The sequence below is a fragment of the Trichosurus vulpecula genome, chromosome 1 (assembly GCF_011100635.1).
Source record: "Trichosurus vulpecula isolate mTriVul1 chromosome 1, mTriVul1.pri, whole genome shotgun sequence".
Lineage (NCBI taxonomy): Eukaryota > Metazoa > Chordata > Mammalia > Diprotodontia > Phalangeridae > Trichosurus > Trichosurus vulpecula.
The window spans coordinates 552010168-552034748 of record NC_050573.1 but is presented as its reverse complement, the minus strand read 5'-3'; the positions used below and the strand labels follow the sequence as shown (position 1 = coordinate 552034748).

General features: G+C 37.1%; 1 protein-coding gene across 1 annotated transcript in view; it reads left to right on the top strand.

Moving 5' to 3' along the window:
• Window positions 1-24581, top strand: part of VPS35L (VPS35 endosomal protein sorting factor like) — a 122017-nt gene that overhangs the window by 11786 nt on the left and 85650 nt on the right. The window contains exons 4-11 of the mRNA XM_036741682.1: window positions 223-345; window positions 841-865; window positions 2187-2263; window positions 4441-4569; window positions 10333-10417; window positions 15294-15353; window positions 22077-22173; window positions 23050-23097. Of these exons, the coding sequence (XP_036597577.1) occupies window positions 223-345; window positions 841-865; window positions 2187-2263; window positions 4441-4569; window positions 10333-10417; window positions 15294-15353; window positions 22077-22173; window positions 23050-23097 (644 nt within the window). The remainder of the gene's footprint in view (window positions 1-222; window positions 346-840; window positions 866-2186; window positions 2264-4440; window positions 4570-10332; window positions 10418-15293; window positions 15354-22076; window positions 22174-23049; window positions 23098-24581) is intronic.

Below are 24581 nucleotides of genomic sequence, written 5' to 3'. Positions count from 1 at the left end.
TATTGCTGTTGCTATGTACGATGTTCTAGTTCTGCGCACTTCTCTCTGCATCAGTTCATGGAAGTCTAGGAGTATTCTTTTGCAGAACAAGGCGTGAACTTCCTGCTTGGTGTAGGATTCTTGAAAGGTTGTGGGGTTGTTTTTTGGGGGGGGTGGTTTGGGTTGTTTTTGAGTTTTGTCTGTTGCTATTAAGTCCTTTGTTTGTTCCTTTCTTATCTATAGGATAGCTCAAGGAAGAAACGGGATAGAGATGATACTTCCATAGTAGGACCTGATTTTGAACCTTGGTCAAGCAAACGTGGTGATATCCTCGCCAGATACACAACAACAGAAAAGCTCTCTATTGTAAGTTGTCCGATCTTTTTTGTCTCAATGTAGTCTTGGGACTTTAGGCTTCTTTTTCCTTTTTATGTTCAGGCTCTTCTAAGTTTGTTGTGTCGTTAGTGTTAGAATTTTGGAGAAAAGGTGTGGGCTAGGTCTTCTAGAACCTCATTATCACAAAGCAGTGGCAGAGTATAGAAAACAGTTGTAATGTAGAATTTGTCCATTTATTGACTGACTTTGACTCCTGAGTGGTCTTGAAATTTGCTCTTTTGGCAGCTAAAATTTTTTTTTCCTTTGAATAAATGTCGATGATACTTTATTTAAATGTATGATATTGCTCCTTCAAACTAACTTGCTCGTTGGTTTCAGTCTTTTGTGATTTCTGCTTGAGGGTGTTGTAAAGGGGGCGCTTGGTCAGATACTTACTGTGTGGCTTTAGACATGCCTTCTGACTCAGATTCTATGGTCCATAAACGTCTGGTCTTCTTTATAACGACTGATGTTATTTCTCTACAGAACCTGTTTATGGGATCTGAGAAAGGTAAGTTAGTTACAAATTTCTTGATTGGTGAACTGTTATTCTGTTGGATCGAGGGACAGTATCACAAAAGAAACAAACTTTCTGCCCGGACTTGTACGCTCCCTTAATTTGTTAGATCACTCTACATATAGTAATTACTGATTGAATGAATGCTTAGGTACTTAATAAATGCTCGTTGTTGACTTATCAAATATTTTAAGTAAAATTCTGTTTTTAAAAAATAAACAAGCATTCCTCTTCACCCTCTTTCATGACCCTTACCCCTGGGAAAAAAATAAAGAAAATATAAGATGCTATTTGAATTTTAAATTATTTCATAGACTATGCGTGAAGGAACAGCTCCCCAATTTACTTGTTTAATCCTGAAATTCTACCATTTAATTCAATTCTACAAGCATTTATTAGGCACCTACTAGATACCTGACACGTTGCTTGGCCCTAGGTATATAAACATAGCCACCAACCTCAAGGGGAGAGGGGAGAGATTCTTTTTGGTTTGAGTCTTTTTTTCCTTTTAAAAAATGCCAGTAACCGTATGAGTGCTAACTTTCCAGATTGTGTCATTTGCCTCTTAGAATCTGATAAACTCGTTAGGGCACGTTTGATGAGACCATTGAATTCCTGAGTTGAGGGAGAGGTTGGGCACCCTGGGAAGGCATAACAAGGAGGCATTAGGCATTGAAGAGGAGGTCTGGCGTGGGCTGAGCCTGCAGGTACCATCGCTTTTCACCATTCAGGGAGACTGAAAGCTACTAGATCTAGTATTGCTGGGCTGACGATGTTTGAAAGCTTACTCTTTGTTTTCAAGTAATGTAACTGAATGGGCTTTGTGCCTTGTGGAGAAAGTACTAGGCCTTAAGCCTAGAAGGAGCTTAATAAATTCTTGTCAAATGAATAAATCAATCAATGAAATGGTAGTTTCACTAGGTAGCAATTTTTGCGCGTGCTCCAAAGGGGACATTTTAATTCACTTTGATTCCTGGAAGTCACCCAGTCTGTGATTTATATCATTGTTTAGTTTGGCTTTTCTACGCGGTGGGTGAGCAAATGATGGAGTGCAAAGTTTTATAAATAATTTAATTCAATGAAAATGTCTGGATGGAATGAAATCAGGTAGGTAGGAAATTGATTACTTAGGTAAATTGCCCCTGGACTATTAAGTTTTTTTGTTTTTTGTAAACATTCAGAAATTCCATTATGTTTAATCATAATACAGAAGAAATTCTTCTATTATAGGTGTGATCTTAGTAGGAAAGAATACTAAATAATATAAATTTATGAAAATCTTGAGATCCTAAAACACTGAACACTGTATGTCTAGGCAAGACTGCAACCTCCACATCCGCCGTGTCTGAGAAAGTCAGGACGAGGCTGGAGGAGCTGGATGATCTGGAGGAGGTGAGCTGGTTCTGGAGGGCTGGCCATGAGGAGAGGAAAGACATTGTGTTGATTTTCTCCATCTAAGAACAGTTTCATTTTTCATCTTTTGCTTTCTTCCTGATGTCACCTAAGGAGCTCTGTGTAAAGAGTGTGCAGGTTCTTCTCTAGCATTGATACTGACCAGTAAAAGAGATGCCAGAGCTGCATTTAGAAGCTCCTGAGACCTCGAACTTAAGTTTTCTTTAAGGGTGGTGTTCTGTCCTCATTGTAATGCATCTGTATACAGTAATCTGTGATACAGCCTGGCAGTTAGGAGGAAGTTACTTGATAATGGCCCTGCATTTTATGTGGAGGTCACATGCCCATTGATGTGGCCATGTTTATGGTTACCATTAACCAGAACATGGCCACCATATGGCTTTTGGAAGAGTATAATGCAGTATTCTAACGTAGAAATTAGAAGTCTAGAAGAAGGCGCTTAAGAGGAGCTACATAGCTTTTCTCTCAAAGAGAAAACTTAGTTTTTAACTTAGTTAAAGTTAAACTTTAAGTTTAACTTAGTTAAACTTAGTTTTAACCTAGTTTTTATGCTCTCAAGGCAGTTTGACCTTGGAGATTTACTTGGGACCTTTAGCAAAGCCTCTTACCTCCTGTGAGTCAGGTTCCTCAGCTGTAAGATGAAAATAATACTGTTTGTAGAACCTAACTTACAGGGTTATGAAGAACAAATGAGATCATAGAAATATAGGATGTGCTTTGTCAGCATTAAAGTATTTTTATAAATATCAACTGTTAATTATTTTTGAGAATGCATAGGTTCTGGCCTGTTGTCAAGTCAGATTTATTTGTTCATGTTAATTTCAATTTAGTTTAATGTTCACAGTTCATTAAATGGCGGTAAGTTCTGCCCAAATATATTTTTTGTATGTAAGTTCTATCGCAGAATTTTGTGCAGTGCCTAACAACCTTACCTTTTTCATGGAACGAATCGTTCTAAATTAACTTTTCTCTCAGTGGTTTGATTTTATTTTTGTTATGTGTTTGTTGTTGTCCTTTGTCAGTAATCTCTTCTACTTGGCTATAAAATCACATGTGCAATGTCTTTGTCACTTTTTGCAGTCTGCCATAGCAACTAAAGACAGGCACACATGGGAGAAGACATTTCTTTGTGGGGCAGTATGTTCAGGGATTTTTGGCACGGAATTGCTGTGTCTGATGACTCCTGTGAACATATGAGCAGCATGGTGTGGTGGAGAGAGCTCTGTATTTGTGCTTGAATCCTGGCGCCCCCCCTGGTAGTGTGTGGCATGGCCTTAGGCAGGTCACTTTGCCCCTGTGGACCTCAGTATCCTCTTCAGTAAAATGAAGGGGTTAGACCAGGGATGGGGAACCTGCAGCCTCCAGGCCACATGTGGCCCTCTTGGTCCTCAAGTGTAGCCCTTTGCCTGAATCCAAACTTCACAGAACCAATCTCCTTAATAAAAGGATTTGCTCTGTACAATTTGGATGCAGTCAACAGAGTGCACCCAAAGACCTCAAAGGCCACATGTGGCCTTGAGGCCGCAGGTTCCCCATCCCGGGGTTAGACTAAGTAGTCTCAAATGTCCCTTGTGTTGCTAAAGTTGAGATCAGGAAGGCAAGAGGTGTTGTCCTTTATTAGATTCTTGTAGAAAGCCTCCAGATTATGTGTTAGTAGATAAATCCACTACTCTCCACTGCTTACTCAACAACCTTGCTGTACTGTGAAGCACCAAAATAAAACTAATATGAAATGCATGTTTTTAATAGTAACTGTGCATTCTCCCTATTTAATAGAACCCGAGTGGCTAGTGAAGAATTTTGAATTTTTTTCTTATCCTACCCCTGTCACTTAGGAATGTCAACATCCTTTTCAATTTCTGTAACTTTCTATGAGAAGGTTCGTCTTCTGGTCTTGTGGTGGTATTATCGTTTTGAGCACATTCTTCACTCATATAACCAGTGTAGTTCGGTGTGCTCTTTGAAGAAAATGGAAAGAAACCGTGTTGGTGAAGAATGAATAAATGCTGTTTAATGGGGAGGGCACATAGGGATGGGAAGGAAGAGAGAACCTCAGAGTGAAGTGTAGCTAAGAAGTGACATTCCTTGGCTTGGATGATTAAGCTAGATTGAATTTGGCTTTTCTTGGTTACATTTCCCCTATGATTTATTCCCAGGGATCCCAAAGGGAGCTGCTGAATTTGACTCAACAGGATTACATGAGCCGAATTGAAGAGCTCAATCAATCGCTGAAGGATGCCTGGGCCTCGGACCAGAAAGTGAAAGCACTCAAAATTGTTATCCAGGTCAGGACTATAATCCTCAAAGTCTTGTGTAAAACTGATCAAAATGCAAAATTGCTGAAATGAATAATAGGGCTAAAGGAGACTTTTAAAAATGTCCATTACCTTCTCCTTTGTCAGTAAGAAAACCTACTCCCATATGTATATCTTATTACAATGTCTTTTCCCTTGAAAAAGAGAGACAAGTCAGATAGTGAATAAACTACTTCTAGGGCATAATTGGACACTGTGGGGAGATAAACTCATTAAAACCACGAAGATACCATTTAATAAATCCTTTGTTTCTGAAAGCTAATGCTTCTGTGATGCCTAAGGAGACTCCGTTATCCATTGCAGGGTATATTATTGGGTGAGGAAGAGAAGCAGCAGATAAGTAGAGTGTTGGGTACAGCTTGTGGTGTCAAGAAAATGCTGGAGCTTCTGGCAACAAAGTAATGCCCAGATCACTTGCTGTTCAATTCTTCTTCCAATATGGAATTAATAAATTCAAAGTTAGAATGAAATTAGATATAGAAAGGAGTAAGTCACTGAGGCATTTCCTATTGTCTGTAGATAAGTTCCTTCTTTTACCACCTCTCTCTGTTTTTCCAAGAATTTGAGTTGCTCTTTTCAAAATGCTCTGTAGGGCATACTAATAAACACAAAGAATGTATGGTAAATCCTCTCTGGATAATAAGCCTTTCAGTGTATAGTTTTTTACATGAGGGTTATTTTCTCAGTTGTCATTTAAAAATATTAGTTATATAAGACAGGTATTGACTCTCGTAAAACATTGCATTCCCCCACTCCCCAGACTTCACATTTATACGATAAGTATGGGTTGAGTATTCAATAGCTTTGATTTTCTGTCCAACTTATCTTTTATTTTTCCTGAGGCTACATTGGCTTTTGTTGGTTATTTGTAGCCAAAAGGTATATATCCCAGGCAACATCAAGTAATAAACATTTATTAAACACTTACTATGTGCTAGGTACTATGCTAAGTACTGGGGATGTAAAAAGAGGCAAAAGAGAGTTTCTGCCTTCAAAGAGCTTACAGTCTAATGGGGGAGACAACATGCAAACAAATATATAAAGAGCAAGCTCTATACAGGAAAAATAGGAAGTAGTTAACAGAGGGAAGATACGTAATCAAGAGGGGTTGGGGAAGAAAAGATTTTATTTGGAACCCAAAGGAAGCCAGGGAGGTCAGTAGTTGGAGCAGAGGAGGGAAAGTGTTCTAGGCACGGGGAATAGCCAGAGAGAATGCCTGGAACGGAGAGATGGGGTGTCGTTTGTGGATCAAAGAGTACACATCGGGGAGTAAGGTATAAGACGATTGGAAAGGTAGTAGGGGGTTAGGTTGTGAAGGGCTTTGACTGCCAAACAGAGCATTTGGTATTTGCTCCTAGAGGCAATAGAGAGCCTTTGGAGTTTATTTGGGGTGGGGTGGGCTGGGAGGGGGTGGGACATGCTTTAGAAAAATCACTTTGGTGGCTGAATGCAATTTTGTAGTATGTTCTACATTTTTTAATTTTGTTTCAAGTTTTGGGAGATATATTTTGTTTGAATTGAAAGAAATCTTTGGATAATAACATGCGTTCCTGTAAATAGAAAAAAACCAGACTGATTCATAGGCATAAATGGACCTAGGAATGATAGTGCCTTGTCAAAACAATCTTTGTGATTTACACTAGTATGATAGTGCCTTGTCAAAACAATCTTTGTGATTTACACTGGTAATTTAAGGAACGTTATTTTTATAGATGTTAAAAAACATTTCCAAGTTGCTTTTGTTTTTATTTTATAATAATGTCAGTTTTCACCATTAATCAGTACCACAGTAATGGTGACTTTTTTTTTTCTCACCTGTTTCTTTGGAGAGGAGATTTAATAGAGTCTGAGGCTCTTTGGTTTAGATGTTTAAAATCTTATTAAGATGAATCTTTGAATCCTACTTATATTTTTGGAGGTTTCTAGGACACGTGGAAAACTAGCTTATATTCTTTCAAAGACTGTTACTATTTTACAAAGTAAGTATTATTGAAGGAAGATCATCTCATTCCAAAGATATATGATATGAATTGCTTGCTGTGTAGTTAAGGTGAAGAAATATCTGAATCAGCAAATGTTTCTCCACAATATTTTTATTGGCAAGAACTCCCCATAGATTTAAGTTCTGCCCCTATTCTAAAACTGTGACTTCTTCAGCTTTATTCCAGGGAAATTTTATTTCATCTCTTTTTTTGCCCCAATAAAAGAATAACATAGAAGCTTCTGTTAGCTAAACACCTGATTAGTAAGAGTGCAGACTTTGTTCACTCTTGTTGTATTTTAAGTGTTTCTTTCTTTAGCTGAAGATATATTCAAGGTAGAATGCTTACTTAGTATGTTCTCTTAGACATTAGTACTCTTTTTACCAGTTTTTTAGTTAACATGTACACAGTAGATCTGAAGTAAGTAAGCTTAAAACAGAATCAGGTCAAGAAAAGTCATCAAGAAAGTTTATTCATTTTTACCAGTTCCACATTTGGACCATTTCCTGCAAGTTAATTAGCATTTTTAAGCGTTTACTGTGTATCAGGCATCATGCTAAGCACTCTAGTATGTATCTACTATATATCCTTCTCCTACTATGTATTCCATGCTGCCTTTCACACAAAAAACCCCCAGCATGAAGTTCGGACACAAACTTAAGCTTAAGAGCCTGATGTTTATTACTGAACAGATGAGATGAGAGAATTTTTATTAGTAGAAGTCTAGTTCCTATTGGCCTTAATTATATTCTTTGTTATTAGTTTGGAGTCAAAGTGCCTGAGGATAAGTATTGGAGAAATTTCAGCTGCACTGTAAGTTATTTTCATGCGACTCTGACTAAAGTGTAATGATTTATTCTGAGTAGCCCTTTAAAAGGATAACAGCAGAAGGATCTGGGTGCCATATTTTAGAACTGGCAAGTTGTTGTAGTGCAAAGAGTTACTAGAAAAAAGAGAGAGAGGTTTGGTTTTGCTTGCCTGAATGTTCTTGGAAAAACTTTAAGTTGAAACATTTATAAAGATGATGATAAAAATGAAACACCAACTAATAGGAAATAGAGCACGCATAATAATAATATTGAGAATCCAAATTAACTTGAGAAGGCTTTACAAAACTGATTTATCAGCTCAATTATTCTTTTAATTAATTAATTTTTTTAGTTTGCAACACTCAGTTCCACAAGTTTTTGAGTTCCAAATTTTCTCACCCTCCCTTTCCTCCCCCTCCCCCCAAGGTGGCGTGTAATCTGATGAAAGTTCTACATATACCTTTAAGTTAAACTTATTTTGCCAATAATCAAGTTGTAAAGAAGAATTATAATCAGTGAAATGAACCGTGAGAAAGATGTAACAAAGCCAAAGATAAAATAAAAGAAAATAAAGAAAAAAAAGAGAGAGTCAATAGTCTGTGTCGGTCTGCCTTCAGATTCTGTGATTCTTTCTCTGGATGTGGACAGCCTTTTCCATCATGAATCTTTTGGATCAGCTCAATTATTTAAGACATGCACAACTGAAGAAGAATTTTAGGAGGTTTTGTGAAACTCAAAGGAAAGTGAAAATGCTGTCAGTAGTGACTGCCGTGGTGTTTTCCAGAGACATGTCTCTTTGAAGTTTTAAGTGGATCTGTTTAGAAGTATTTTCTTAACTTGTGACAGGGTCACCTTGGGCAGTCTGGTACAGCCGGTGCACCTTTTCTCTGAATAATACTTTTACATGCCCAGAATAAGTTATGTAGAATTACAAAGGAATCCAATTATATTGAAATAAAAATGCAATTTTTTCTCTCTCCAAGTTCATGGGCCCATTAAAATCTATCTATGCACTCTTTGAGAAACCCTAATGGTTTAGGCTTAGAAGAAAGTCAAGCTTTTCAAAGAAGTAGTAGGAAGATGTTGGTAGAAAAAGCCCCAAGGACTTAACAGGTGATTTCTTTGGAAAGAATATAAATCAATTTCTCTAGACCAAATCATAGTGGCAAAGATAGTGGGCGTATATGGCAGAAATTGTGTACTCCAAGCTGACTGAATCTCTAGTAGACACGTGAGCATGGCGATTTCATACTGCCCTCATTTTGGATTTGAGACTTTGCTTGGGAGTTTTTGGCATTCCCCCTCTGCAGTTTTCTGCCAGATCAACTTGGTAATCTGCCTCGAAGGGGTAATATTGTAGGAGAGAGATTCTCAAATGTTTTAAATCTCATAATTCCCTAAGAACTTGCATCAGTTAACTCTATGAGTCATTCATGCAAACAACCCCAAAAGCCTAATTCACTTTATCCTTCAGGTGCTACTGTCACCAAACAGAATTTTGGAAATCTGAAATTTATCTCTTTGATATCACCTTCCCCTTAGTTTCTCTGTATGCTTCTGAATCTCCTGTCCCTAACTTGGAAAATATTTCTCTTGGGTAGAGATGTCAAACTTGTGTTCAGGAAAACTCTTGAGTAAAGTCCAGATTAAAACATAATTGGGAAATGTTTGACAAAATAAATTAAAATACAGTAAAACATAGATAATGTTAATTTGTTGTTTTCTCAGCCAGTATGTAGCTTACAAGAATCTGTATCTATTGGAATTTGACACCACTGCTCTAGGGTATCACTATAATTCTCTCGTAAAAAGGAGTCAGTTTTGTGGATGTGCTTTAGCAATATTATTCTGTGTTGTATGATTATTGTTTATCCTCTGTTAGAAGAGAATTCATATGTTTTTGGAAAAGACTTTAGAAGTTATCTAGTCCAACATCCTCATTTTATTGATGAGGAAATTGAGGCTTACAGAGGCTAAGTGTGCCCAAAGACATACTGGAGTTAGTGGTAGAAGGCAGGTCTCCTGACTTCCAGTTTAGCTTTATAATTCATCATATTTCTTCTGCCAGAGACCATAGGGGCAACTTCAGGGCTTCATCTGGAACTGGCACTGAGTGAGTCTGCCTTTCCTCTAATTGCCCTGGAGCCTGTGAACGGTGCTTGGAACGGCCCAACTGGAACTGTTTCTAGGGGGAGAGACATTTTACTACTCCAGGGCTTGTAGGCCTCCCTTGTGATCTCCCTGCAATTTTTTAAAAAAATTTTCCCTTCTGGACATTGACTCTCTCCACTCCATCCCTGCTTCTGCTGGAGGCAACTTGGAACCTTCATTCCATTTTGACCCTTAGGTCCATTCCCTCCTTTCCCATGGTGGTCAGCCGCTTAGATTCCTTGTCCTGTGGAGCTAATGCTTCAGTATGCCCTAAAGACTCCTGGGCCTTGCCATCTCCACTGTAATTCTCTGGGACTTTACATCCATCCTGCAGATGAGCCATCCTATCATATATATCAGGGCTGTCCAAACTTAGGTTTTTATTGAAACAATAGACAATATATTTTGATTTGCCATTTTAGTGAGAGCTCTGCAGTGGTTCAGCTTCGTTTACCAAAGCATTTATGTAAATGTCTACGCTTGTAGGCCAGCCACATAAATCTTGCTGCCTGCGGGCCGCATTTTGGACAGCCCTGCTATATGTGTTGTCTCTCCCAATTAGAGTATGAGCTCCTTGAGAGTAGGGATTGCCTTGTTTTTCTGTTTGTGTCCTCATCACTCAGTGAAGTGCTTGGCTCATGACATATGTAATTTTTTTATTCATTCATTTTGAAGTCTACATTGTACAATGTTGACATCCCTTGCCTAAGTGGTTGTGATGTTTTCCAGTGCTGAAGAATTCTAAGCCAGATTCTTTACAATGAAATATGTTATTCTTTTTGCTTTCCTAGTGTTCTAAACTTCTTTCTGACACGTCAGTAATCCAGTTCTACCCAAGCAAATTCGTCCTCATTACTGATATACTTGATACATTTGGTAAGTGCTGGCAAGATCTAGGAAATTTTTTTTTTAATCATATTGTAGGTAAAGTGGATTTGCTCAAAAAGATGTCATTCCTATTGCCTGTTCCTTTTTGCGTTTCATTTAGAGTCCTGTTTTCCCAGATAATTCTCCCTTGTTCCCATCCTTTAATTTTGCCTTTTGGAAACTTAACTTTTAGAGAGTAGAGAGCTTGATGTGGTGCCTGGCACTTAATAGACATTTCATATTTCACAAGTGCCACTTGATTAATTGTGTATAAAAACATGAAGAAAAGAAGAACGATGGGTGGAGTGTGATGGAGAAACACTGCAACTCAGAATGTCAGATCTGCTAGTCTCAGCCTCACCGATATGTGAGATCACCAGCATACACCACCATGCCTGGCCAATGACTTCTTCTTCTTCTTGGTTAACTGTTTCCTTCCTTATCCTGCCTGCATTGATTTTGTTTGTGTAAAATTTAAAATTTTACGTAATCAAAATTGTCTGTTTTATCTCTGTGATCCTCTGTGTTCCTTGTTCGGTTGTGAACTTTTACCATATCCGTGGATTGCACAGGAGTTATATGACTGCAACTACAAAACACTCTTAACGGTAATAAAACTAGCCTAAATAATTAGTTCCTAATGGGTAGGTGAGTATAGTACAAATGACAATACTGCCTACTTATTCAATCCAGTAGCTGTGATTTCATAGGCAGCAGGGTGGTGTAGTGGATAGAGAAGAAGACTGGGAGTCAAGAAGCCTGGAGGTCAGATTTTGTCTCAGACACTTACTAGTCCTGTGACCCTGGGCAAGTCACTTAAACTCTTTCTGCCTCTGTTTTCTTATCCACTGTGAAATGGGGATCCTGATAGCATCTGTGTCTGAGGATCATTGTGAGGCTAAAATGAGATGATACTTTTCAAGCACTCGCACTGTATATATGCCAGTATTATTGCTATTATTTTTATCATTATCATTGGTACTCAGCACCTTGCCATGGGATTGTTCTGTAGAGCTAGAAAAAAAATAAGCAAATCTATGAGGAGTTGAGTTCTGAAAATCTGTTGAAATGGCCCATAGTAGTGTGTTTTAGGACAGCTCTTTTACAACTTGTAATTCAAAGTAGAATGCTGTAATGGATGTATTGATGAAACAAGAGATTAGCCTCTTTTCCTCTGATTAATACGTTTTCTTTTCCTTCAGCAGCTGTATATATTCAAATACATAAATATGAATGAGAGAAAATAAAATAGAAAAAATGATTGTGAATTATTGTACGTGCACATGATTGTTATTTACAGGTTGCTTTAAAGTCTATGCATGAAATTCAGCAGGTTTGAAATAGTTGCTCTGTGCGCTTTCCATGGTTCCTTTGAACTTCTTTCCATGAATTTATTGGAGTTTTGTTGTCCTTTCATAATCTTAACGTATTTTTTTTTGATTCTTCAGTGTATGAAGTCATGAGTCTTACTATATTTCCTTGTGTTCTCTATAGACATAACTTCTTATGATACAGTAATATTCTGTCACACTCATATATCAGTAATGTCTTTGGCCCTGTCCCAAGTGTTGGACATGTAGTTTTTTATGTTATTTTTTTATTCATTCATTTAGAATTTGTTGTTATCATAAGTAGTACTGCTAGGAATATTTCTTTTAGGATAATTTTTTTCCCCTGTCATTAGTTTTCTTAAAGTATACTTTATATAGAGGGATTTTTAGGTTTCAAAGAGTGACAATATTTTGGTAGCTCTTATTGTGTTCTGAATTTCAGCATTCCACATTACCTTTCTAAAAAAAAAAATCCAACAAATTCACAGTTCTTCCAGCAGTGATAAGCATGCCTGGTTTTCCATTTTGAGGCCTGGAAGGTGCTATCTTAGCTGTTTCAATGTACATTTCTATGAGTTCTAGAGCATGTGAATCCTTTTTCAGGTGGTTGTTGATAATTTGTGTTTCTTCTTTTGGAAACTGCCTGTTCATATTTGACTTTTTTTTTTTGGAGATTGGCTCTTATTCTTATAAAATTGTGTTAAATCCTTACGGATTTGGGGTTTTAGACTTAAAAAAAATTAATTGCAAACATTTTTTCACCACTTTGTTTCTGTTTTTAATCTGTACATTAAGGGTATGCTCATCAGTTGGGGAATGGCTGAATAAATTATGGTGTATGAATGTGATAGAATAATATTATACTGGAGTATGTAAAGTGAAGGAAGCAGAACTGGGAGAAAGACTTATACAGTAGCCACAGTAACAACATTGTAAAGATAAACAACTTTGAAAGACTTAGGAACTCCAATCAACACAACGATCAGCTGCAATCCCACTTTCAGGTAGAGACTTGAGGGACTCAGAGTGTAGATCAAAGCGGTTTTTTTCTTTTTTCTTTTTCTTTTTGATTTGGCTCATTTGGGAATTTATTTTGCTTGACTGTCCATAACTGTAACTAGTTTTGTTTTTCTTGATTTCTCAGTGAGTGGAGGAAGGGGAGATGGAAGGGAGAGGATTCAGAACTGAAAATGAAATTGAATTTAAAAATAAAATTAAAAGATTAAGAAAAAATATTTGTTGAAATATATTAAAATAAAGGTCTCACATCAGGGCTCTATAAGGACCTGACCCTACAGCAGAAAGAATAAAACTGGTCTTTGAGTCTGAGAACATAGGTTTGAATCTTGGGTTCTACTTACTGTCTCTGTGATCTAGGCCACTTCTTTAACCTCTCTGGGCCTCAGTTTTCTTACCTCTAAAATGAACAGGTTGGGTAAGATGACTTCTCAGATTTTTCCTGCTCTGAAGCTATGGTAACTTGTTTGCCTGGAGGTGTAACTGCCAGGAGTGGAAAGGAGTTGAAAATTTATCCCGTACCAACTAGAATCAATGAATGAATGATAAGAGCATTTATTTAGAGTTTACTGTGTGCCATGTCTTTGCTAAGTTCTGGAGATACATGTAGATAAACATAATGTTCCCTGTTCCCAATGCATTCACATTCTTTTTTTTCTTAAATGAAATTTTTATCAGTATTTTTGTTTTTAACATTGCCTACATTTCCCCCATATCCTTATCTTTCCCCTGCTCAAAGAAACCTGCCCATGTAACAACAAGAACAACAGATTCAAAGAAAAAATAAGAAAAAGAAAAAGTCAGCAAAACAAATGAATGCATTGAAAAAAAATCTGAAAATATATGCAATGTTCCACACTCATTGACCTCGAACCTCTGAAAAGAAGTGGGAGGAAGGGTCTTCTCATATCTCTGAATATAAGCTTGTTCTTTGTGATTTTGCTACTTTTATTGTTGGTTGTTTTATAGTTAGTCTTTCCATTGTATTATTCCTTCCTGTGGTAGTGTAATATTGTTTTTCTGGTTGTGCTTACTTTACTGTGTATCAGTTTGTTGAGGGAGAAATGAAATCCAGGGCTGTAGGGATCTCAAACCAAAGTTCCCAGGTTGCTTGGAATGAATTCGCTGACCCAAGCATTCTAGTCGTCAAGCAGGCAAACATGTATTACGCTTTTCAGCAGGCAAGAGTTCTTAGGGAACCTGCAACCATACAGTGCTACAGGGAAAGTTTAAGTACAAGATTTAGAGGTGAAGCCTATCAATTAGGTGTTTTGGGGTGGGATTAGGGAGTATTTAAGGCATGGTTAAGGAGTGGTCAGTTCTTAAAGGAACATGCTCTTTTTGTATCTACTGCACAGGTATCTTACCCAGAGTTCACTTGGAAATAGCCCAAGGAGAGGCTAGGAGGGGGTGTGGTTTTGACTGTGAAATGTCACTAAGTCACCAAAAGTTAATGGCTGACTGGGAATATCCAGGTGGACTCCATCACGTGTCTTGTTAGACAAGATTAATGTAAGGGAGTATACATTTGACTATGTCTAGGATGTGTGTTAGACTCAGCGTATTATCCGGAATCAGTCTATAATTGGGCATAGCTGCTTACTGAGGAAGAAGCAGAGATAAGTTAGTTGGGGCATGCTGCCCTTTAGCTAGAGAGAGAGTCTGCTAGGGCCAATGGTTTGAAGCTAGAGAGAGATGTGATTTTAGAACTGGAGTTCAGGCACAGGCACCCAAGCAGAAGCTATGGGGAAATGTGATGTTAGAATTAGGGTCCAATCACAAGCACCCCATCAGGTTTATAGGTCTTTCCATCTTCTCTTCATACTTTTCATCATCATTTCATTCATCATTTTTTCCAGTCACATTCCATTACATTAATAACTCACAGTTTGTTTAGCTATCCCCCCAGTTGATGACCATCTACTTTGTTTCCTGTTCCTTTCTACCACAAATAGTGCTGCTTAAAAATATTTTGGTGTACATGAGATCTTCTAAAAATGAACTACCAATTTGTTATTAAGTAGTTAAGAAGCTATTGAATATATTTTCTTGTCTTGGTTTGATTATAGTAAGTTATTGGCATTCTTATCTTTTTGAGACTATTAAAAACCAGTTTTTTAAGTAATGCAATTTTTTTCTTTGTCTCTAACCTTCACATGTGTATTTGAGCTTTTCTGTTTATCTCTCTCCCCCACCACACCCCAAATTTTAGTATCCTTTTTATCTCCCTGCTGTTGCCATCTTCAAGTACAATACAGAACATCCATTGAGTTAATGAAGAGTACCGAAGCTCCTTTCAGCCTGGATGTTTTCTGACCTCTGTCCCATAGAAAAGTCAGTGTGCTGTTTTATGTGTCACATGTTGTCTGAGATAAAGTAAAAAATTTACTTTAGATTTTAGACTCACTAGGTGGCAGCATGATATAACAAGAAAACATTCAGGGAGATGATGATGAAAGGAAACTTTGTTTTTATTATTTGTTTCTCAGTTGTATAATGTCTTAATGCTGTGTCATTTTCTCCTCCCCCCGCAACAGGAAAATTAGTGTACGAGCGAATCTTTTCCATGTGTGTGGACAACCGCAGTGTCTTACCAGGTAATTTCATAGATAGCCTGCTACTTTTGTAATTCTACTGCTTTCATGGTTGCATTAATTTTGGGGTGTACAGTTAGTCTCTTGAACATATGTTTTATATGTAAAACATATAGACCTGTTCTACTTCTATCTACTTTCTTTGTGTGTTCAGAAAAACACATCATTAACAGATTTCTGAATAGATTCTATCTTATAAGAACCCTAGAGATTTTTAAATGGGTCAGGTTAATAGGGAAAGTAATTTGAATTTGCTTCACGTTTTTTTGAACACAAGAGAGTTAAATGGAACTAGATTTTATTTTATACCAGTTTATCTTTTCTCCGCTTGACATTTCTAAAATCCTTCTCGATTCCTGAGAACATTTTTTTGCTTAATGTATATTTTAATATGTGCTTAATATATAATAATTCAAATAGGCTTAATAATAGTGGCTAATATGTATGTTTATATATCCTACATTCTTAGGAAGATCTATCTATCTCAACAGGTACCCCTAAGCTATCACTTCTTACTTTTTACTCAAATGAATCTATGATTTTATTGAAGTGGATATTTCCTCCATCAATGCAGATGGAAGGTCCTGGTACATCTCTGTCTCCTTGTCTTGTCTGTATACTTTTCTGGGGTTGTCTTCCTTCATTTTTCTTGACATTTTCAAAGATGCCAGTGAAGTACGTTGGTTGTCCTTTGGTGATCCTTCAGTGTTACTGCCTGACTAGCCCTTCTTTTTGGAACATCAGTTTCTTTGATGATCTTCTTTAATGTTATAAATTATAATGACTAGGCATTTGATAGCATGGAATTTAAGAAGTTACTTCTTCCATTTTTCCCTTGCCTTTTTTTTTTTTTCTCACCGCATTGCTATATTATAAAATCCTTAAATAGGGTTCTGTTCTGGGCCCTCTTTTCTTCTCATCAGTTCCCATGGATTTAGTTACCATCTCTATGCCGATGATTCTCAAATCTACCTATCCTGCCCCAATCTCTCCTCTGGCTTCCAATCTTGCATCTTGGACTGCCTTTCAGACTTCTCAGACTAGATGTCCAGTAGACAGGTCCAAAATAGAACTCATCTTTCCCCCTAAACCCTCCCTACCTTCCCTATTACTGTAGGAGATAACACTGTCCTCTCAGTCTCTCAGGCTTGTAACCTAGGAGCTGTCCAGGACTTTACTATTTCTTTACTTTCACTGTTACCGTATCCAAGCTGTTGTGAAGGCTTATTGATTCCACCTTTTGCCACATCTCTCAAATATGTCCCCTTTTCACCTCTGAAACAGTTTACCACTCTAATGCTGGTCCTCATTACCTCACACCTTGATTATTGCAGTGGACGGCTGGTTGGTCTCCTTGCTTCAATTCCCTCCCTACTCCAGTCAATCCTGCTTTCAATCACTAAAGCACTTTCCTAAAATGCAAGTCTGATCTTGTCTCTCCTCTACTGCATAAACTCCAGTGGCTTCCTATCACCTTCAGGAGGAAATACCAAATGCTCTGTTTGGCATTCAAAGCCCTTCATAACCTAGCCCCCCTCCTACCTTTCCACTCTCCTTACACCTTACTCTCTGACACAGTCTTCCATCCAGTGACACTTACTTTCAGCTGTTCCATGAACAAGACATTTCATCTCTCAGCTCCAGGCATTTCATTTTCCCTGGCTGTTCACTGTGCTTGGAATGCTCTCCCTCCCCTGTTCTGACTACTGACCTCCTTGTCTTCCTTTAAGTTCCAACTAAAATCCCACCTTCTACAGGAAACCTTCTCCAATGTCTCTTAATTTTAGTGCCTCCCCTCTTTTGATTATTTCCCACTTGTCCTGTATATAGCTTGCTCTGTATTTATTTGTTTCATCTTTTCTCCCAATTAGATTGTAAGCTCCTTGAGGGCAGAGATTGTCTTTTGCATCTTTTTGTATCCCTGTCTTAGCACAGTGCCTGCCCGGCACATGTAGGTGCTTAATAAATATTTACTGAATGAATGAATGAAAGGTAGGGGCAGTGCTTCTTCTTTATTTTTACATCTTGAAAGAGGACTGTATGGGGAGATGATGAGATTCTGTATGTGTAACTAAATTAGCCTGGTAGTAAGGCCCTTTTCCCTTTATTCATCTTTGTTCTTGCTCTTCTTGATTTCACTTAATTTGCAAATCCTAGTAGTCTTTCTTTGACAGTGTTAGTCCAAAATTGAGGCAATATGTTTTAGTGAAAGAGCATTAGAAGAGGAGTCGAGCATCCTGGGTTCTAAGCCCGGTGATGCAATTGCAGACAAGTCATTTTGCCTCTTGGATTCTGTTTCTTCATTTGTCATTTGAGAGAGTTGACCTCACTTTCACAAACATTTGTTAAGCACCTACTTGGTTCCAGTATTTTATGATTTTGGCCCCATGAGGTTGGTAACACGCAGTCCACATTTTGGCTTCACATTCCTTCCAGTGCTGAATATGAAATGAGTTTTTGCAGATTGCTGATTGTGCATTATTTTACTTAGCAGATTGTTCTCAGATCTAATTCCCAGATTAGAATGGTTGGCAGAGTACAGTGGGGAAAAGAACTCTTGGGAATAAATAGCGTCGCACTTCTCCGATAGTCTTTAAAGACATTTTTCTTCTCCTAGTTCATTTAGCCTCTTGACTGCAAGGTTATTTCATGTTCAGCTGAGTTTGCTGGGGTTTTCCTGAAAGAGTAGCTGTATGTTATCTCATTGATTTTGAAATTTTCTGGTATTCCCCTTGTCATTCCATTGAACTCTTCCTTTTAACCAGAAAACCAGTTAAGTAAAAATAGCTGGCACAGTGACCATGTCTGACAACATATGTCTCATTCTAGTATCTACAAATGCCTGCTTTTCTACTCTGTAGAGCAGGGTTTTTAATCTGGGGTTTTTGGACCTTAAAAAAATATTTTGATAACTGTAACTATGCTTGGTTTCCCTTGTATGTATTTTATTTTGTGCATTTGAGAAAATTATTCTGAGAAGGGGTCCATAGGCTTTTCCTGATTGCTGGGGTTGAGTGGGAGTGTCCATGACACAAATGAGGTTAAGTTGTAGAGGGTGCTGTGTTTCATCATCTGTTTTCCTGAACAAGATTGCTTGCTACAATTAATTAACTTTCAGATGCCTTTTAGTTTTTGTTTTAATTTACATTATTGGAGTGAGATATATTGTTTTTCTTATTCTGCTTGCTTTACTTTGTATCAGTTCATACAGATTTTCCCGTGGCTTCCTAACAGTCCTAATTCCTAACAGTCAGCGTTTGTTATGGCACAGTACCATTCCATTAGATTCATATATTACAGTTTGCCCAGCCATGCATTCTTACTTTGTTCCCAATGTTTGTTATCATACACACACACACACACACACACACACACACACACGCACACGCACACACACACACACACTTACATACCTCCTTATCTATATACATGAATACATATATAGGATTTTTGTTTCTGCTTCTGCCTTCATTGAGGTAGATGATCAATAGGAGAATTGCTTGGCCAGAAGGTACATGAGTAGTTGAATAGCTGTTCCCACAAAATTCCGAATTTGTTTTTAAAGTGATTGGACCAACTTACAGTCTCATCACTATTGACTATTATCTTTGCTAATTTCAGAGGGATTTTGATTTTAATTTCTCCTATTAGTGATTAGACTAGTCTTTCATGTTTGTTACTACTTTGCATCTCTTCCTGTGAAAATTGTTACAATCTTTAGACCACTTATACCTTGGGAAATAAATACTGGTCTTATGTTTGTGTCAGTTTCCTTTATGTTTTGGATATTAGACTTATCAATGATATTTTATGCAGGATTTCTTTTTTCTCACTTAACAGTTGCTCTTCATCCTAGCTACATTAATTTTGTTTATTCTAGAGTTTTAAAATTTTTTCACAATTGAAATTGTCTTTCTTTTTTATGATTAACTCTTGTTTGGTTAAGAACCTCCCTCCCCTCAAAGTTCTAGTTGTGGGATTCCCTCTTTGCTTTCTCTATCTACCTTTATCTTATGGTCATAATAGTAATAGTGCTTATCTCTTGGGGTTGGCATTAGGATCAAATGAGATAACATGTAAAAGTGCTTTGCAAATCTTAAAGTGCTGTATGAATGCTAGTTATTAATTATTACATGGCCTAAGATGCTGTGTTAAACATAATTTCTTCCAAATTTCATTTCAGTTTTCCCAGCTTATTATTAAACTATATACCCCCATATATATACACATATATATATCCAGCTATATTATTAAACTTATTCAGTTTTGCAAGCTGTAACTTTTTGTGTTCCAGACAAATATCATTTATCAAATTTATCAAATATAATTAACATGTAAAAAAATTTTAAGACAAAAATGTATGCTATGCCAAACAAATATTTCATTCCTTGATTTTTGGTGTATTGCACTGTAGCTTTCATTTTATTTGGGCTTCTATGTTCTACTAAGAGTAGAATGAAGTCTCTTCGAGGCTAGGCAGATACTTGAGTTTTTTGTCTTTGTATTCCTAGCGCTTAGCCAGTGCCATGCTGGTATGGACTTAATAAATGTTTGTTTTCGTTGTTGTGAACATTTTCTTTTTTTTTTTTTAATAAATAAAAAGACTTCATTTGTTATGTGTTTTTACTTGTTCCAAGAACTGAAATCAAGACAGTAAAATGTTACACAAGAATTCCTGTGCTCAGTGATCTTGGGATTGAATTTTATCAGTGATGAAGAAAGCTTTTGAGATTAGTATTGCCTTGAGGAATTAAGTGTAATGAGAAGAAATTTGGTAGTATTTATCCCCATTCTTTGTGTTTCAATAAAATTTTGACAGACGATCTAATATTTCAGTTCTATGCCTCCAAGAAATGTTAATCTAGCTTGACTCCTATGAGCTGTGAAAGATACCAGAATCTTTTTGGTCCATGAAAAGTATGAAGCTTGATGACATCGGTGTTAGTTTGTTTAGCCTCTTCTAATGAAACATGTTTGAAAAGCCTTTTTACTCTGATAAAGTTACTTTACTTCTAATTTTTCAGAATCGAATGGCCTTTTGTTGCATTACCTTAAGTTGTTAGAACTCATTTTCCCCTGAAACTGATTTTTGCTCTGTTTGTTTTAGCAGTATCTTTAACTGACTTGGCAGTCAGGGCAAATTTTAACTAAGATGACCTCACACTCTGTAGCACTGTTATGTAATAGACCTTTAGCTATTGGAGGTGGAAATTGGCAGATATAATAAATTACATTTTTCTTCCCCCCATATTTCCACATAAGCTCAGTGTCCTGATGGAAAAACAAACATAGCATCAGAGTAATTAGAGCAGGAAAGGAAATATCTCTGCTCTTTGTTACTCAAGGGTTTTTCTGGATGTAATTTAAGAAATAGGAATTTCTGTCTCTCTTAAAAAAAATTCTGATCTTACACAACATAACTTTTTTTTCTAAAATGGTCCAGTGGGCTATTTTCAAGCTCAGTGTCAAATTTTATTATTGATTGACTGCAGATATACACTTAGCATCTAATCTTTGGACTTAATGCAACATATCCATAGTGTAATTTCCAGTATATTCAAATTGTGTTAATAGAGGATGATGTAATGGAAAGAACCCTAGAGTAGGGTGCTGGAGACTTGGGTGCTAGTTCTTGCTCTGCCGTAAACTTTCCTTGTTACCTTGAGCAAAGCATTCAGCATCTTGAAGCCTCAGTTTCCTTTCTGTTAAATGAGAGTTGGTCTAGATGATATCCAAGGCCTTGTGATTCCAAACTACATGCTTTAATTATATGAAGGGAAATAACAAACAATTCAGTACTGACAGGTCACAAAGACTTCAAAAAATGCCCCCAAGCCTCTTTGTCCATTCTTTCTGGAGAGAAATAAGTGCTTTCAAAAGTGATCACATCTTTCTGTATATTTGCTGGGATGTTTTCACTACTTTTGGAGCATGGCATGTGTGGTACTTAATGTTGGATGAATGAAGCCTATCCAAAGAGTTCAGTGTGGAAAGATGCTCAATGTCATATCTTTTCATTCCAGGCAGCTGTGATTAGCTGTTGTTCTCTCATTGACTCACAGTCAATACACTAGGAGTTTTTCTTAGTGATGAATATGTCTAAATCTGAACCTCTGATCTTCTGTCACTAAATGCTAGGGATATGGGTAGAAAACCCCCTGCTAGAATTAATTTGCTACTCTAAAAGCTAATTAAATATCTCCCTTTTGGGTCAGTTTTAGAAATTGTGCTATTATGTTTTGGAAGGTAATTTAAAATAAACAACTACACATTATTTGTTCTCTTGCTGAGAAATCTTTCTGTAATGGTCTTGTGGTGACGTTACTGAGTGAATAACATTACAGGTGAGTAAAATATTAGTGCACCAGTTTTGGAATTCCCTCTCCAGGTTTAATTCCACAAGGCCGTAGCATTTTTGGCTAATGTGATACTTTCAGAAGTTGAGATTTTATTTTAAGCAGTTAAATACATTATAGATTTCTTAAATATTTCAGCCTCTCAAGATGTATGCTTCCTAGTTTGCATTGTAGAAATCAATTATTTGTGGGTGTAGAACACATCTACGTCATTGGAGGAAGAAGAGAGAAGAGGAAGCCAGAAGATTAGGATTCTTGTATCTCAGTTCTATGTTTCGTAGCAAAGATTTCACTGTTACACAGCGTGCAGAAGCAGAGATCCCTTATGTAGGAAGGAAAATTCTTATGGATGTTCACTTTTGTGTTACAGATCACTTTTCTCCAGAGAATGTAAATGACACGGCCAAAGAAACTTGCTTAAATTGGTTTTTCAAGATTGCCTCAATCAGGGAACTTATTCCCAGATTGTATCCTTTTTTCCTGATCATTTTAAAGTTGGCTGAAAGATCTTTTCTGTTAACAGAAGTCATGTGATGAACATTCTGTGGAAAATTTAGTCATTGTGGCTTACTCAGTGGTTTGTTAGTTTGAAAATAGGAGAACACACCAAATTAGAAGCTCTTTGCCTTCTAATGAAGAATATGACTCTTGTACTACCTGAATCTTAATTGCATAGTGTATTGCTTATGCCCTGATAAAGTTTTAATTATAAAACCCCCTATTTCCATTTTATTTCAGAATGTAACGAGATAACATGATTTTCCAAAGTTTATTTAAAATATAACTTTGCAAATTAGAAAACAAAATGTAATGATAGTAATTGCTAATATTTGTATAGCACTTTGAGTTTGTCATACACTTTACATTTATTATCTGATTTGATTCTTACAACAATCTTGTGAAGTGAATGTAAAATTGGGCAGCTAGGTGGTGCAGTAGTTAGACTGCTGGGCTTGGAGTCAGGAAGACTCATCTTCCTGAGCTCAAATCTGGCCTCAGACATTCAGACACTGTGTGACTCTGGTCAAGTCACTTAACCATGTTTGCCTCAGTTTCCTCATTGGTAAAATAACTGGAGAAGGAAATGGCAAACCACTCCAGTACCTTTGCCAAGAAAACCCTAAATGGGGTCAGAAAGAGTCAGGCATGACTGAAAACAACTGAACAGCAAGAAAAACAAAATACAGAAGATGTCGGCCAACTAAATTACACTATTTCTAGGAGTTATAGGTACTAGAGTAGGGGAGTGGCAGCATCATTTTAATTCATAAACAGTTCTTTCCTGTTTCCCTACCAAGGGGAATATCCCATAAATATTTTTTCCTTAAAAATTTTTGTTGTAGCTATGTGGAAGCAGCCATCCTGAACTGCAACAAGTTTTTGTCCAAAACGTAAGCATAGTGCCAAATGTGCGGAACAGCAAAAGTTCTGAAGCATAATAATTTCATTTCATAATATTTGTTGAGGCTGTTATGTTGGCTATAGTGACAGTAAAATATCTTAGTAACATTGCCAAATACTAAATGGATTATAAATTGAGTGCAGGAACTGTGTTTTGTACCACTTTCTATCCCCAAAGTACCTAGCACAATACCATGCATAGCATAGGTTTCCAAGAAATTTTTACTGATTTTATTTGTTATTTAGCCTCACTGGGTTGAAGTTGGATCGTGGTATGTCTGGTATGAATTTTTTGGGTGATGGTGGTGCTCAAGAAGCATTTATGATGGATGATACCTTCCCTGGGTACCAGGGAACTACACCAGAACTATAGAATAAAGGCATCATCAAGTAAAACTGGTTTGGACTACCCTGTGAGCTAAGCGTGTTGATAGTGTATTCTGCATGAGAGTGGAAGGTAGCAAAAAGACGTCGACTCGTTTGAAAGAAGAGAATGGGAAAAAAAAAGCGTGTAAAGAGAAAGGAAGTAGAGCGCCAGAGGGAAAGAAAGTGAGATCAGGACCCAATTAAGATAGTATAGAAATAAATCTTTTACATAAGTAGTTCATCAAACAGTAAAATTATATTTCCTGTTGGAGATAAGTGACAGAAGCGATTAAAAATGGGACCCAAAATGTTTGATAGAAGTTAGAATATAATGATGGCAGAAGAAAGGTCTGTGCAAAACGCTATAAAATTGTGTAGAGAGAGAGAGAGATCTCTTTCATTTAGGTAGGTGGGTGATTAAGCAAGATTGTATGGAGGACCGGGTATCAGATCTGGGTCTTGAATGAAATGAGGTATTTCATCATGTAGAGCTAGGAGGAAGTGTTATTTCCGGACAAGTTAGAAGAATGCAAGACAGGAGTGTGGAAAAGCAACTCCTGAAATGAAATAGCATGAAAGGCTGGAAAAGTAGCCTGGGGCCAAATTATGAAGGGCTCTAAGTGCCAGGCTAATGAATTTATATTTTTTCCTTTATTCTGGGGGGAGCAGTTAAAGGACTTTAAACTACAAAGTGACACGGTCAGATCTGTGCATCAGGAAAATTAATTTGGCAGCTGTATGAAGTGTGGGTTGGATAAGGAAGCAACTGAAGGCTAATACCAGAATACAACTGAAAGCTCTCTACCAGAGGTCTGGACTCAGTTGGTGTCAGTGTAAATAGAGGGAAATGGATAGATAGGAGAAAATGTTGAGGTAGAATCAGTAAGACTTGGCAATCTATTGGATGCTGGGGATTAGGAAGGAGAGAAGAGTCACATGTGACTCTTAACAGTGGCCTAGAGCTTTCCAGTTTAAGTGTGTGGGAATTTTAATGGTGCCATGAATAGAAATAGATAATTATTGTTGGTGGAGGATACTTGGACATGTTGAGTTTGAGGTGTTGGTTGTTGGAACAGTAAATGAACATCTAAAGAGGGAGTTGGAAATG